Source organism: Buceros rhinoceros, unplaced genomic scaffold (assembly GCF_000710305.1).
Source record: "Buceros rhinoceros silvestris isolate BGI_N320 unplaced genomic scaffold, ASM71030v1 scaffold21398, whole genome shotgun sequence".
Classification (NCBI taxonomy): Eukaryota; Metazoa; Chordata; class Aves; order Bucerotiformes; family Bucerotidae; genus Buceros; species Buceros rhinoceros.
The window spans coordinates 144-13910 of record NW_010426587.1 but is presented as its reverse complement, the minus strand read 5'-3'; the positions used below and the strand labels follow the sequence as shown (position 1 = coordinate 13910).

The following is a 13767-nucleotide window of genomic DNA, read 5'->3' as shown; positions in this document are numbered from 1 at the left end:
GTGAACACTAACAAAATCCACAAAGGCTGAAGAAACTGACAGAGCACAGCTCTGGATCCCCTCACCGCGGGCGTGAGAGGGGCTCTGAGCAGGAAGGACACTTGCTTCAGCCCCAACCAACCTCCTCAGTGCTTTCAGGACGACTGGGATCTACTGCCTTGTCCACTGCTACCCACCTCTTCAAGCACTCCAGTTTCCAGGAAGACACCTCTACACACGGCCGTGCGCATCTGCGCTCCAGTGGAGCTGCTGGGAGCGGAGTGACCTGCCGTGTACACAGGTTACCACACCAGCACAGCCGGGTGTGCAAATGGGTGGGTAACGGAGCAGCCCAGGAGGAAAAAACCTTTCAGTGTAACCAAGAGACTTCTCTCACGTGTGGAGTGTTCAACCACAAGCTACGCAATGACTCACGGCAAGTTGAGTAGGTATTTACAGCTGCATTAAGTCCTGCAGTGACAGTATATTTAAGTATGACCTCAACAAACGTGAAGAGAACCAGTGTTCCCACTACAGTCCTGGGAGGGTGTGGGGGGAAGTCTCTCTGCAGAGGGGTGAGTAATCAGGTGTTCACACCATTTGGAAACCATGAATCAACTCGCAATCCAAGCTCCACGCCTCTAACAGAAGTGGTGATTTTACTACCAGGGGTTTTTTGCCGCTTGTATGGCAAAGAGAACAGACACAAACAACTGATAAAATTTTTTTTATTATTCACTTTTGAATTCTTTTACACTTTCCTGATTATTCTGTGTAAGGTGAAACTAGAACTGTTTAAAAGACATACACAAATCTAGTACATCAATAACCAGGTATTTCTTTTTGCTATACTATTCTCACAACCACGTGTGTGCTAGGCAATATAACCGTCACAGAAGCAAACTTTAGGCAGAATACTGGTCAGTAAAAACAAAGCGAAAAGAGCTACCAGATATACAGACAGGCTCGGTTCCACATTCACTACTGCGTTTATCAAGCGCCAAGTATTAACTGCACAATTTGTTCAGCTAGTAGAGGGGAGTTTTAAAATCAGTGCATGAAATTCTCTTCAGCAGACAGATGGACAGACAAACAGATGGATCCTCTACCTAAGTGGAATGTGAAGGCAGGGGGATGATACCGCGAGACTGGTAGGTGACTGTTCCTAATCTTTTCCACTGCATTATTCACGCAACTCTTATTAGGTTTAATTTAATGGGACATGTTTGAAACATCATTAGGTGAGGACATTTGGAGCTCAAATATTACCAGTTACAAGCGTTATGAATGTGTAGGTCTGCATTCCAGTACAACCAACGGGAAATACGGAATATTTGACCCAGGTCCTGGGAATACCGAAAAAATGGCAGAGGAGAGCTGAAGACTGCAACAGCACTGGCAGCTCTCAAACATCCAAGCGAGAAACCTGTCCTCAAGCAGGCTCAGGTCTCACCCTCCATCCGGACATCACCCACGGCCAGAGAAAGGATGATGCGTACGTGGGAGTCCAGAATTGCTTTAATGGAGTTTAAACAGGTGAGAGGGTCGAGGACGAAGAGAGTCCAATGGGAGAAAAATTTCTACTGAGTGAACTTAAAGGTGGCTCAGTGGATTACTTAAGTTTTGAGGATAAATTCAAAGCGGGAATACCATGGAGACTCCGATTCACCGAAGAGTAAAGCAATGCAGAAGTGGCACATCGTTTCATGGTATCATCCAAACTAATAAGGCCATTCAAAAAATTGAATCTTCTCCTATTTCAAGTCCATGGTAATGAACCAAGAATCCTCACTACTGATGAGTACCTAAGGTGTAATTAGCTACCTTATTGCTGCGGGAAGGGGCTTAGTCATGCATGTCGTATGAGCATGAAAGCACTTTGAGAAGTCAAATCCCAGTTATCTGCCAGTGCAGAGTTTGGAAATCAAGCTGCTAACTCCCCCGTTACCCTCCTCCCCAAACCAAACCCCAACCCCAGAAAGAGCATCGACAAAGTGAGCTTTTGACTGAAAGCGGTGCCTCGGACTCGGTTATGAACGTCTACAGAGTGTGCCTGTTCCACTAATTCAGAGCAGTGCTGCTAACTGGAATGCCATACATCAGACTGGTTTCCTTCCATGCCCCAGTGTCACAATAGAATCTATAACTTTCTGTACAACTTTACAACAGAATTGTACTTCGACTGTTTTGGTGCCAAATTAAGCTCGCCAGAGTTACCTAATCAATGTCTACTTTTCTACCAATAAGAGTTTTGTAAAGTCAATTGCAATCACAAAACCCCTAATCACAGTGTTCAGTTAAAAATATAAACACGGTAATAATCCTAACGGTAGATGTTGAGAATAGGAAAGTTCAGAATGCCATTGGAATAACCGACCTCCGCTTTAAGCACACAGAACACCAACCAACCGTTTTTACCCCACAGACAGTTTTTGCTACGTTGAGGTTGTGAAAGTCGATGTACTATTCTTTTTGCTTGTCGCACAAAGGGATATATGTGTAGGATACAGGGTGACATTGAACACAGAGTGAAGCGTGACAGCCATTAGTTCTCTCCTTCCCCAGCATCCCCTTCATCTCCCTGGTTTTCCGACGTCCATAGCTGTAAGAAAACACAGACATGTGTTGACGCTGAAAGCGCACAGCTCCTTACAGCTGTCAGGAAAGGGAAGCCAACATCACAAGCAGTAGCTGGTCAGTTTTCTCAGCTAAGAGCAATACACAACGCAACAAAAAGTAAAGCTAAAGAATAATGAACTAGAAAATGGCTTGAGGAGAACCAGTGAAGAGCCAGCACAAGTTTGCGAGCTCCACGGAAAGCTGAGAACAAACTCTGCTCTGGGTTACAAAAACGCAGAGTTCATTCCGGAGGTTAACAAGGGATTTCTGGTTTAAATGAGCAAGTCTGGGCTTGCTTAACAATGCAGTTAAGACATGCCATTACTGCCTCAGAAAAGGCTTTTAAGAGACAGATCTCCCTAAGCCTTCAGCTGTCCAGTCCCGCTCAGTGGAGTCCAGCAGTGCGAGGAGTAACAGCGCCCAGCGCAGCCGTCTGCCCCGTCATACTCACAGTGAGGTTGTCCCTAAGCAGCTGCATGATCAGAGTGCTGTCTTTGTAAGACTCTTCATTCAGCGTGTCCAGCTCTGCTATCGCTTCATCAAATGCCTAAAACCAAGCAAGACAAAGCACCTTCACGCTCTGCTCTCAATCCACTTCTGCTTACGCGGAGCTTACCGATTTGCCACACTACTATTCCGATTCTGCCACAGAAGCTTCCACTATTTTTCTTTTCCACCAAGAGAAGAAATGGAAACCAAAGTGAGCACCGGAGGGAACCAACCAGAGGGAACACAGAAATCTTCAGGGAGGATCCAGATTAAAGCCCAGAACAACTGCACTACCACAGATTAGTGGTACTGCAGAGGCAAGCGCTCTCTGTCATACTGAGGAACGGCTCTCACAGCTCAAGCGTGCGTTTAAGAACAACACTGAAAAGCAATGCTTCCATTAAAAATGAAGGTCTCACTGGTCTAAACTGGCAGTAAAAGACAGAGGCACCATTATGTTGATATATATAGTACATCAGTAAGTAGGCAAGAAAATGGAAGACAAGGGTATTTTGATGGTGAGGTGGAAGCTCTTGGATTTCTTTTCTGAACAGCAGAGGAAATCAAGTATGTTCCACCAGAGATTAATAAACCCGGTCTTCCCATCGGTCTGTTACACACAAAAGCTCCTGTGCAAGTTGGAGAGCCCAGGGCCATGATTAAGTGCTATTTTTTCACTCAGGGTTCAAACATGTAAGCACATTAATGAAAAAAGCAGGAACAGCCGCAGCCTTTCACACAGCAAAGCACCACCTCTTGTTACAAAGCATTACTGAAGCCCACGTTAGGAACACAAAGATTCACCCAATGCCGCATTATTCACGACAACTTTCCCAGATGCATAAAGCTCCACTTAGGAGCTGTAATCCTATTTGAGGGAGAAGGATGAGACAGAAAAGACTGGCTATTTGTTTGGCACAACCCATCACCCAGGCTCCTTCTGGTCTTCAGAGAGGCCCACGCGCACGCAGGTAACACAAGGACATTGAGGGCTACAACCGCAGTCACCTCAGGTATTTGCTAGTGTTCACATTTAAATCAATATTTCACTTTAGAAGCACTAAATTCATCCAGTGTTTCTCAGTTTGACACAAACGTGTTCTAAGAGAATTACAGGGACATAAGAAGAGGCGCTTTGTCTTCCCTTTCACAGGACCAACTGCACCTGCAAATCAGCTCTTCTTACAGCTGAGCTAGTCCAGCCACTAACTTACCTGAAAAGATGCTTCGACGACAACAGGTAAAAGATGACAGTGTTTTTAAGGAGTTCGATACCAAAAAGGCAGAATCATCTAGAAAGTGCCACTGCAACCACATAGCTGTCTCCTTAGTCTCCACACAAATGAGTAGGATGAAGAGGCTGCTTACCGTCTTTGCCAGATTACAGGCTTTCTCAGGAGAATTTAGTATCTCGTAGTAGAAGACGGAAAAATTTAGAGCCAAACCGAGTCGAATGGGGTGTGTTGGCTGCATCTCTTTCTTGCTAATTTCGAACGCCTCCTGGTAAGCTTGCTGAGAGTTTGCTACCGTTGCTGCAAGAGGTAATTACAATCACATTAACACACAGTACCTCGCTGTACTTCATGGGGGAAGCTATTATGTTCTTGGTCTAGACTATTATGCCACCAGAAATTCATACAATTAGACATGCACAGACACGTCTTGCAACGGTTTTAGTTACAAAAGACTACAACTGGCTGGGAGATTAAGGCAGAAATATTTGTTCAGATAAAGCTCTGATACATAGAAATTAAGATCATCATTTCAACGGAGACTTGAAACAAAATGTATCCAAAATAAATTCCCACCAGCCTGAATGCACCGAAGCTCTACCTAAGTCAAAGCGCACTGTGGCTGAACACTCATTCCCAGCCTAGCTGAAGAAGCAGCAGTTCTGAGTAATAAAACCAAGGCAAAACCATGTGGGGAAGAAGTATCTAAACTACCTATTTCCGCTGAAGGAACCATTCAGCAGGTAGGTCATGAACTCTGTAATTCGGTTTGGAGTTTCAGAGGAGACAACAGTCCCTTCCTGGCTAATGGGTAACAGTAAGCTCCAGAATGGCGTTAAGCTGAGCTTGTGAGACGTGGGCTGTATCAGACACTCATCAAGAATTCAGGCACAGTTCAGCATTATTCTAACATTTCAGAATTGTCTTAGGACCCAGTAACCCAATATCCCACATCTGCATGCAGAAAGCTTGCAAACAGTGAAGATGTGTGAGCTCAACTCATAGTTTAAATAACAGATTACAGGAACAAAACATTTTCCATGAGAAAAAACCCACATTCTCCAAGAGAAGGATTTTATACTGCCAAATATGCCCGAGAATCAGCCCCCAAGGCCAGGGGCTGCAAGCAGAATTTGACTGGTTTGATGACCATCCGTCAATTGCTTCTATTCAATTCGGCAAAGTCTTCCTCTAAAGGTGACTTGCTCTGCACCCACCTTCAATACTACAGAGCAGCAGCAAAAAGGAACAAACACTTCATGCTCGGGGAAAAGAACATGAGTAGTTTTAACAGTTGATTCTGCTCAGCCCCTAGCAGAATGAGAGATTTCATCTGCACTTACTTTGCTTATTGTCCCCAGATGCCACCTCTGAGAGGTATCTGTAGTAATCGCCTTTCATTTTCAAATAGAAGACCTTGCTTTCTGGCTGCGTGGCATTGACAATAAGGTATTTATCCAGGAGTTCCTGAGAAAGGAAACGTTACTTTTTTTTCCCCCCAAATCATAAAAATAATGTCTGAAACAGGTTTACATCAGTGTATTTCAAGGCAAATCTATGTCTGCAACCACGCTAATGGGAAGCAGCAGCTTGATGTTACCACAAACAGGTCTTGTCACTTTTGCTACCAAAAACTTGAATTCTACACAGAGCAGTGAAATTATCCACAACAAACCAATTCCACCTGCAACTCCAGGTGAAAAGCTAGAATAGCGGCTCAGGCAGCACATTTGCATTCAGGAAGAGTTGCAAAGACCAACAGTACTGACAGGAACTGCTCCTGCCTGATCTTCAGCCAACTGAGCTGCAATAAAAAGAACCCCTCTTGTCTAAACGAAAGAAATAGCAAAACCACTTTGGGGGAAGATGTACACACCTTCTCCATCCAAGTAAGGTACTAAACAAGCCTCGGGACGAACTGAGCTGCAATAAAAAGAACCCCTCTTGTTCAAACGAAAGAAATAGCAAAAACACTTTGGGAGAAGATGTACACACCTTCTCCATCCAAGTAACAAAACAAACAAAAAGTAACAAACAAGCCTCGGGACATCAGTTAACGAAGGAATTGAAATGGTAGGCCTTCTAGCAGGACTCATACCAGTGTCCCAGATCTGAATTTGCTCTCATGGTGACCCCCAGCCAGCAGCTGGGGGTCTTCAACCTTGCCTTGTTTGCTTTCTCTATTAAAAAAAGAAGATGCTCTTTCATAACCAATTCCCTAAAAACAAACTAGATGACATAGGAGCTAGAACTGGACCCAAGTATATGACTATGCAAAATTATTGCCCTCTAAGGTGCTGCAGTGTCTACAGCACTTGTGAGACTCCTTAGGCTTCTCTGAAGAATGCTGCAGCACCAACTACTGTTGTTTTTGCTGCTGGATTATTACCAGAACATCATTGCAGATATCCTGCAACTCAGCCTCAATCTTCTCACGATATTCTTTTCCCATCTGCTGTTTCTTCTCATTCCTCTCTGTTTTCTGTTCGATGCTGGAAATTACACGCCAGGACGAGCGACGGGCACCAACCACATTCTTGTAGGCAACTGAGAGTAGATTCCTTTCTTCGTTGGACAGTTCATGCCCTTGCTCGGTGACAGCCTTCATAGCAGCAGCCATGTCATCGTAACGCTCAGCCTGTTCAGCCAGTTTGGCTTTCTGTACCAACTCACTTTTATCCATGGCTCTCCTGTAATTAGCAGGGAATAAAAATAGAGAAAAATGTCTCTTGATTGTCCACACTGTGGAAGTCAGGGCTGAAGGGTGAAGCAGAACTCACAGGCACTGTAAGTGGGGAATCTATCACGGAGTAATACAAGGGGCTTCTTTTTAAAAAGTTATCTAACCTTTTGCCTAATATGTATAATTTCTGTGTGTAAATGATGAACCACAACCCTGAAGATACATAAGCATTGCTCTTCAAAATGCAGCAATGTTCCTATTGGCACTGAGCTCAGCACATCACTGTGTTCCCTGTGGAAACGTCACCCCGTTCCCGTGCTGGCCACAGCTCGGCCTGGGAGACGCTGCATGTTCTAACACAGAAACCACCAGTTCTGGTTGTTTTCAGGGGTTTGGTTTTGTTTGTTTTCCCCCCACTATGATACAACAGCGATTATGTAGGAGCACTGAAGCACTGGACAGCTCCTGACATTGAAGATTTTTTGCATGCTACAGGAGATGCTTCTGTGGGTTTAAATAATCCATACCCAGTAACGCATCACTGTACATATAACAGTCAGGTCCACACAACTAGGATGGCTGCAGTCGCAGGTTTTCAAACCCTTTTAAATAACACTGACATTCCAAAACTCAAATGGGACGCGGTTCACACGATGGGTCACTACTGCAAAACTAATTGCTTACATGAAACAACTTGTTTGTAATTTCTGATAACGCAGTTTAGCAACTGAAGCCAAGAAAAGCACATCACATGACCACAAGGACCCTGAAGAGCTTAACAGATGAAAAATGAATTTAGTAAGGAACGCATCAGTGAGGCAGCTTGAGTGTTGTTTACTTCTACAAGATAGCGCTCACATATAGTTAACTCAACCACTGCGCTACCAACCTGGTACTCAACCACCTACGGGTAGGTTCACAGGAGAACTTAAACGAGTTTCTTTGCCTTTATCAAATTAAGAGGATCTCAATAACTCACAAACTCCCAGACACCTCAAATTCATCTGTAAAATTTCTCCAGGTGCATACATTCACTTTCAGACAGATCCAGAACTGTTATTCTTGCCAGTACTGCAATGCTGTTCCCCTCCTACCCCTAGACCCCAGCCAGGACTCTCACTGTCCACATATGAAGTTTTCAAGCTGAGACATAAGAGCCTAAAACCAGCTTCTAAAAACAAAAGTAAACAAGAACAGTAAGTTAACAATTGTCTTCCACAGGCTTTTTAGACGAGCAGCTACAGCCCTGACAGGATGAAAGCAATCACTGTAGCCTCTTCCCTGGCTCTCTCCTTTGAAGATCCCAGTCTGACAGGCTCCTGATGGAGAACATCACACACACGCAGCCCTCCTTGTATTTTAATCCAAGTATCACCTATCACATTATTACACAGGGAGACCAGGCCCCTATCCCCAACCAGGACAATGAGATGCAGACCCAAATTCCCATCGGGTATACGAGCAGCTTCAGAGTTTGACTGCCAAGGATGGAGCCCTAATTACACAACCATTCTGGGATGAGTGTATTCAGTCCTGCCAGCTGAAGACAAACATTGGTATTTCACATCAAAGCTTTGAAGCAAACCCAGCAGTGGAGTGTCCTACCTGTTATATATTTGCAACTCGCACTCACTCCTGCTGGAGTTTGATCTAGCCTAACGCATCCATCCAGGTAAGGCACTCAGTAAGGGTATGCAATGCCTCCTGGAAAGGGACCTCCTGCAGACCTGTAAGTAAAGTTGGGCTGCAGATCAGTTCTGTTTCAAATACTGCATTTAAACCGGTGGATTCTAGCACCTAGTAAAAGGTGACACACAGACTTGAGGTTGAAACCCACAACTACCCAGACTAACTGTGGGCAGTAGTGTAAGGCAAGATGAATTTGCCTCTGTCCTCAAGAGGAGGACGCTATGGGCATGGGCTATACTGTCACCGGCTTTTGCAGACTTACCAGAAGGATAGCTCCTGAGGATGGAAAGGGGCAAGTGGACACTGTGAATTTTTCCACCCTGCTCTGAAGTGTATCTTAGTGCTGATGCATAACAAGCCTAATGAAATCATCAGACCGTTTACCATTGAGAGAACCCATCCCCCCCTTCCACTGTTGCATCTATCGAACCTCGTAAATCATTCCCTTAACTCAGCGCTAAATTTAGACTCTGTGCTTAACACAGGAAGTAATTTGAGCAGCATTTCTCTTCCCACTCACTACAATCTGCACATGAACAAAGTACACCTGAGGAATGCTTTTCATGTTACAAGAGCCAACTTTAAGTAACAGGACACTTAGAACAGTTTCAGAGCAGTTCTAGTTTCCTCATGGTTTGCACAGCTTCTAGAAGCATTTTTATTGCAACCATCTTATCTTCTCCTCTCCTTACAGAATGTGACTATTATGTAGAAGCCTCTTTAAGTCCAGAGGCAAGTAGCTCCAAACAGAGGTTACATTTTGCCGCAGAAAGGTCAGTTTTATCTTTGATCTGCGCTTTGCCAACAGTGGTCTAATCTGCAGTCAAGTCATTCATGAGAATTCCATTTACAAACAATATAGAGTTTAGTTTAGAAATGGTGTGGAGTTTGTTTTATCAAGCTAACTGACATATATTTATCTTTAGATGCAAGTCAGTTCATGGCAGCCAACGGGTTCATATAAGGATACATGAAGGAAATCACAGAGGAAACTGCAAGGCCATAAAGACCTGGTGGATAAAAGAGACCCAAAAACCAGTTTAACATATCAACTATACAGGCAAAACACCAGCACTAAGCATTAGAATGTCATTTCTTGTCAAACAACTTTCCTCAGTAATGAAAATAATTTATGCCATCTTAATTGTAACTCAAACTGGTTCCTGAAGATGGAGTTCCTCAGAACTTCCCTGGCTTAATTTTGGCTACAGGGGCTCAAGTTGTTTAATTAATCAGTCTTAGTGTCTGCATTACTAGTAGGTTTGCTATGAAACACAAAGTATTGTTCAATAACATAGACTTAACAGAACTTAAATGCAGTAAGAAAATCATTGCCCAGACTAAAATATCTGCAATCTACAGTGAACCTACCACAACTCCATTCACAGGGTGCTGCACAAAGGAACGCTTAAAATCCTTATTTGGTTCTCCGTTGCTTACCTTGTTAGAAGCTTGGAGAGAGCTTTGCAGAGCTATGCTGGCTTGAGCTCCAAAAGAGGGAAGTGTTTGCCAGAAGGAAAAAAGATACAAGGAAAGGAGTGATGTTTGAAAAGGCAAAGCAGCAACTATCAGTTATAACTGGTCCCTCCCACAGTGGAGATGAAAACCACACTCTAACAATGGATCAGTGTGCCGTGGTCTGCAACAAGCAAAGCCTACAGCTAAAAATACTCCTAGGCCACAAACAGAAGCCACCTCACAAAGGTTCCCTGCAGCCGGGAGCAAAACACACAAAGGTGATGAGCAGGAGGGCGACAGGAATGATCTATTCTAGGACTAAGGAAGCCACGCCATGTCGGCACGGGGGACAAAGGGGAGATGGAGAGCAGAGACGTGCAGGTCACAGCCATGGAGGAGTCCTGACAGTTGCCCGTTCCAAGCAGAACATTCTCACATTAGATGCGTTAATACACTGTGCATTCTTAAGACTCTGTCTTAAGAACCCCTCAAACCACAGCTCAGCAGCCCTCCCACAAGTGACGCTACTTCCCATAAGGAAGGCCAACTGCTAGCCAGGAGCACAGCCACCAGCACCAGCTGCCAGAAATTTGAATCACCCTAAATCCCACACAGCAAAACGGTTTTTTTTTAATTATTATTTTCTTTCCTCTATCTCCCATACAGCCTGGAGTTCATTCAATCTCCCTTTCAAACGCAGAATGGCAGTATACAGGCACTAGAAGTCAAAAGCATTTGCTTCCCCCACCCCCAAAAAGCTTTAGCCTGTGAGGACACAACTCTGAAACCGAGTACAAAGCATCACAGGTAGAGGTCAGGACCTGTAAAACACATCAGTTTGTAACTGCCTTGTTACTTTCAGTGGAAAATGCAGTAGGAAGGGGATGGTGCAACCATCCTGGAGCAGCACCTGAGGTCAGTACACCCAGAGCTTTCCCGAGCAGCTGGACACAGAGAACTGGATCTTTAAATCTCAGCAACAGCCAAGGAATAAAGTGTATTTAAGGTAAAGTTCTTCAGCAGGGGCTTGAGAACCACATCCTACTGCTCAGCAGTTACTACAGCTGCTTGATAGTCTTTATTGTTTCCAATCTCGATGAGCTGTTTAGGACAAAGCCAAATCAGATCAGAAGTTTAAAGTGTGCAGAAATCAAATGAAAACTGACACTGAAAAAAATCTGGCTTATGTAACATATTGAACCGACAGGACAATACTAATAAGCCTACGGTGGCCGGAAGTCTGCTGCTCTCCATGGCCTGTTCTTCTGACGCTAATTAAGTCATTGATTTTTGTATACTGTTTTTATAGCAAGATGAGAAGCTATCAGACAAACACTGCCACTTTGTAAAAAAACTGGTGAGAAAGCATTGTGGTTACTGGTTTGACATACTGGCCCCCGAGTCAAGTAGAGACGCTGGTTAATAGACCTGATGTTTCACTGGGAGACACAAACATAAACCCAGATTTGCTGAACTCGGATGCAATCGTACTGCTCAGTCACGAACTCCTCGAGTTCATTCAAACTGTAAGAGGAAAAGCAGCAGCCTCGTACGAAATCTGTAGTTTAATCTTCCAGTAATATGTGAACATACCTTATTTAACAGGCAATTCATTGCGAAATTAAACCTTCACATGCGGTTTTTCAAATTGCAGTTCTGCAATTACAGCGAGGGAGTGCTCTGGAGATACTATTTCTGAAACAAATGGAAAAGCCTTCTCCATAATTCAGGTAGACACATGCTGACACAGGTATCTCCATGATGCTGATGGCATCTGCTGTCAAGCAGACATCGCTCCCAACAGATACTCCTTACAGGAAAGGAATCAACTCCTTAAATGGAGTGCAAGGAACCTTCTTTGCTTTGATTTTATTCATTATGTCTCTCTGTTTTGGTTCCCTCAAAGGCTACCACGGATGGTCAAATAACTGATTAGAAAGCCAGCACGTCTGGTAAGATCTGAACAGGGAAATCTTCCACACCTGCCAAGAGCCTGGGTACATCAACAGGTTCAGTAAAACACACTGCAAACATAATGAGGGAAAAAGGAAAATGACTTCATAGATGTGATATTCTTGCTGATCTTGTGCAGCACATAACATTCGCCTCCTCTGCATCTGCTGATTATCCACAGAGCCTGGCCTCTGGCTCAAGTCTATGTGCAAATGACCAGAGAAAACTAATACTCTGTAAAGGATGCCTGAACCCACCCTGACCACCCGTGACTGTTACCTACTGCTTCAGAAGTGACAGTCAAAGGTTTTCAACCTCCACAGATAATTATGAAACTTCTATGACAAGTACCAACAGTGTACTGTCCGGACAACGTCAATCCAGTGACAATAGCCTCGTTCTTCTTAATGGCATTTGAACAAGGGCCCGTGGGCTGACAAGTGCCGCACTGCCACATCCCTCTGGCACTTTGCACAGGACAGCGGCAGGTGGGGACAAGCACGCAGTTCCACACATTCATGGAAAACATCTTTTTGTTCCAACTAGTAGAAATTTTTTTGGCTAGAGTCCAGGTGGAAACAGTGTGTTATCCCAAAAAATCTTCCCCCAGGCATAAAGTTCGTGCCAAACTAATGTATTCATATTCCAGGTAAATCATTTCTGTTAATAATAATCTGAAGAGTATTTATAGTACAGGGTGGGGCAAGAAGCGTGGCCATACAGGAGAGACACTGCCATAACGCCTAGTCTTGCTGCGACGGATCAGGATAGCAGACGGATTAGAGTACTAACTTTTTACTTCATTACTCAAATCATTATTTACCTAACTCCTCCTCCTCAGCTGAGTTTATTCACACGCAGCACAAAAAGCTGCACACTGGCAAAGGCCTGCTGAGGGAAAAAAAAAGAGACTCGACATCAAAATAGCAGAGATCAGAACATGCGGTACTGACATAATGAGGTTGAGAAAACTGCACTAGGCCCATCTGTGCAAGCAGTCTATCACTTTATTGGTACCGATTTAATAAACAAAATATTCTGCAGGCTGTACTTCAGCAGTTCTTTAACATGAAGAGTGAAGGAAGCACTAGCATTCTTGTTTTCTTTTCTAGACCAATTGACATCTCATTATTATTTTAAAATAAAAGCAAGCTTTTCTTTTCATAAAGAAGTATTAACATTTCTGAGTGAGGTGTCCTGCAGCAGTGAATGCGTAAAGACACAAATATTCCTACGGTTACTGAAGTTACAAAACCTTATGAACGTTCTCAAACTCGCTGATATTTTTACGTGGAAATTTAGCTTTTATGGTACTGCATGAGGTGCAGTTTGTTTTCCTACCCCCAGAAAAGTTATTCTAATTATTAATAAGCAATTTAGATGAAAGCAACCAATTTATATTGTGATCTCTGCATTAGATACAGTTTTGCTTCCACATAGTGACTATATGCACTAACATCTGATCATCCCAATTAATATCTGATTACACATACCTCAAATAAAACCCACGGTTGTTAGTTTGGGGTTATTGCCTAGCCTTTCTGTGGGCTGGGGCTGGCTTGAAGCAACCTCTGGAGTCCTCCCTAAATGCATCTCTATTCCCAAATAGGCACAAATGATCAAAACTGTAAAATAATAATAAAATCATTTTGTTTTCTTCTAAAG

The 13767-nt window shown here is 43.7% G+C and overlaps 1 protein-coding gene across 1 annotated transcript; it reads right to left on the bottom strand.

Moving 5' to 3' along the window:
- Positions 1-693: 693 nt before the first annotated feature.
- On the bottom strand, positions 694-7006 carry YWHAB (tyrosine 3-monooxygenase/tryptophan 5-monooxygenase activation protein, beta). The gene is made up of 5 exons (XM_010141578.1): positions 6709-7006; positions 5663-5786; positions 4456-4619; positions 3050-3145; positions 694-2581 (listed from the first exon to the last, which is right to left on the bottom strand). Exons 1-5 carry the CDS (start codon positions 7000-7002, stop codon positions 2525-2527), a joined length of 735 nt encoding a protein of 244 aa, XP_010139880.1. The 5' UTR covers positions 7003-7006; the 3' UTR covers positions 694-2524.
- Between the last annotated feature and the right edge of the window lie 6761 nt (positions 7007-13767).

Bases quoted from the DNA above. Each gene is read 5' to 3' on its own strand.
- YWHAB (XM_010141578.1), bottom strand. From the start codon at position 7,002: ATGGATAAAAGTGAGTTGGTACAGAAAGCCAAACTGGCTGAACAGGCT. The intron at 4,620-5,662 runs GTAAGTGCAGAT...TACCTCTTGCAG, and splicing joins ATCTGGGGACAATAAGCAAA to CAACGGTAGCAAACTCTCAG. The intron at 3,146-4,455 runs GTAAGCAGCCTC...GCTTGGTTTTAG, and splicing joins CCTGTAATCTGGCAAAGACG to GCATTTGATGAAGCGATAGC.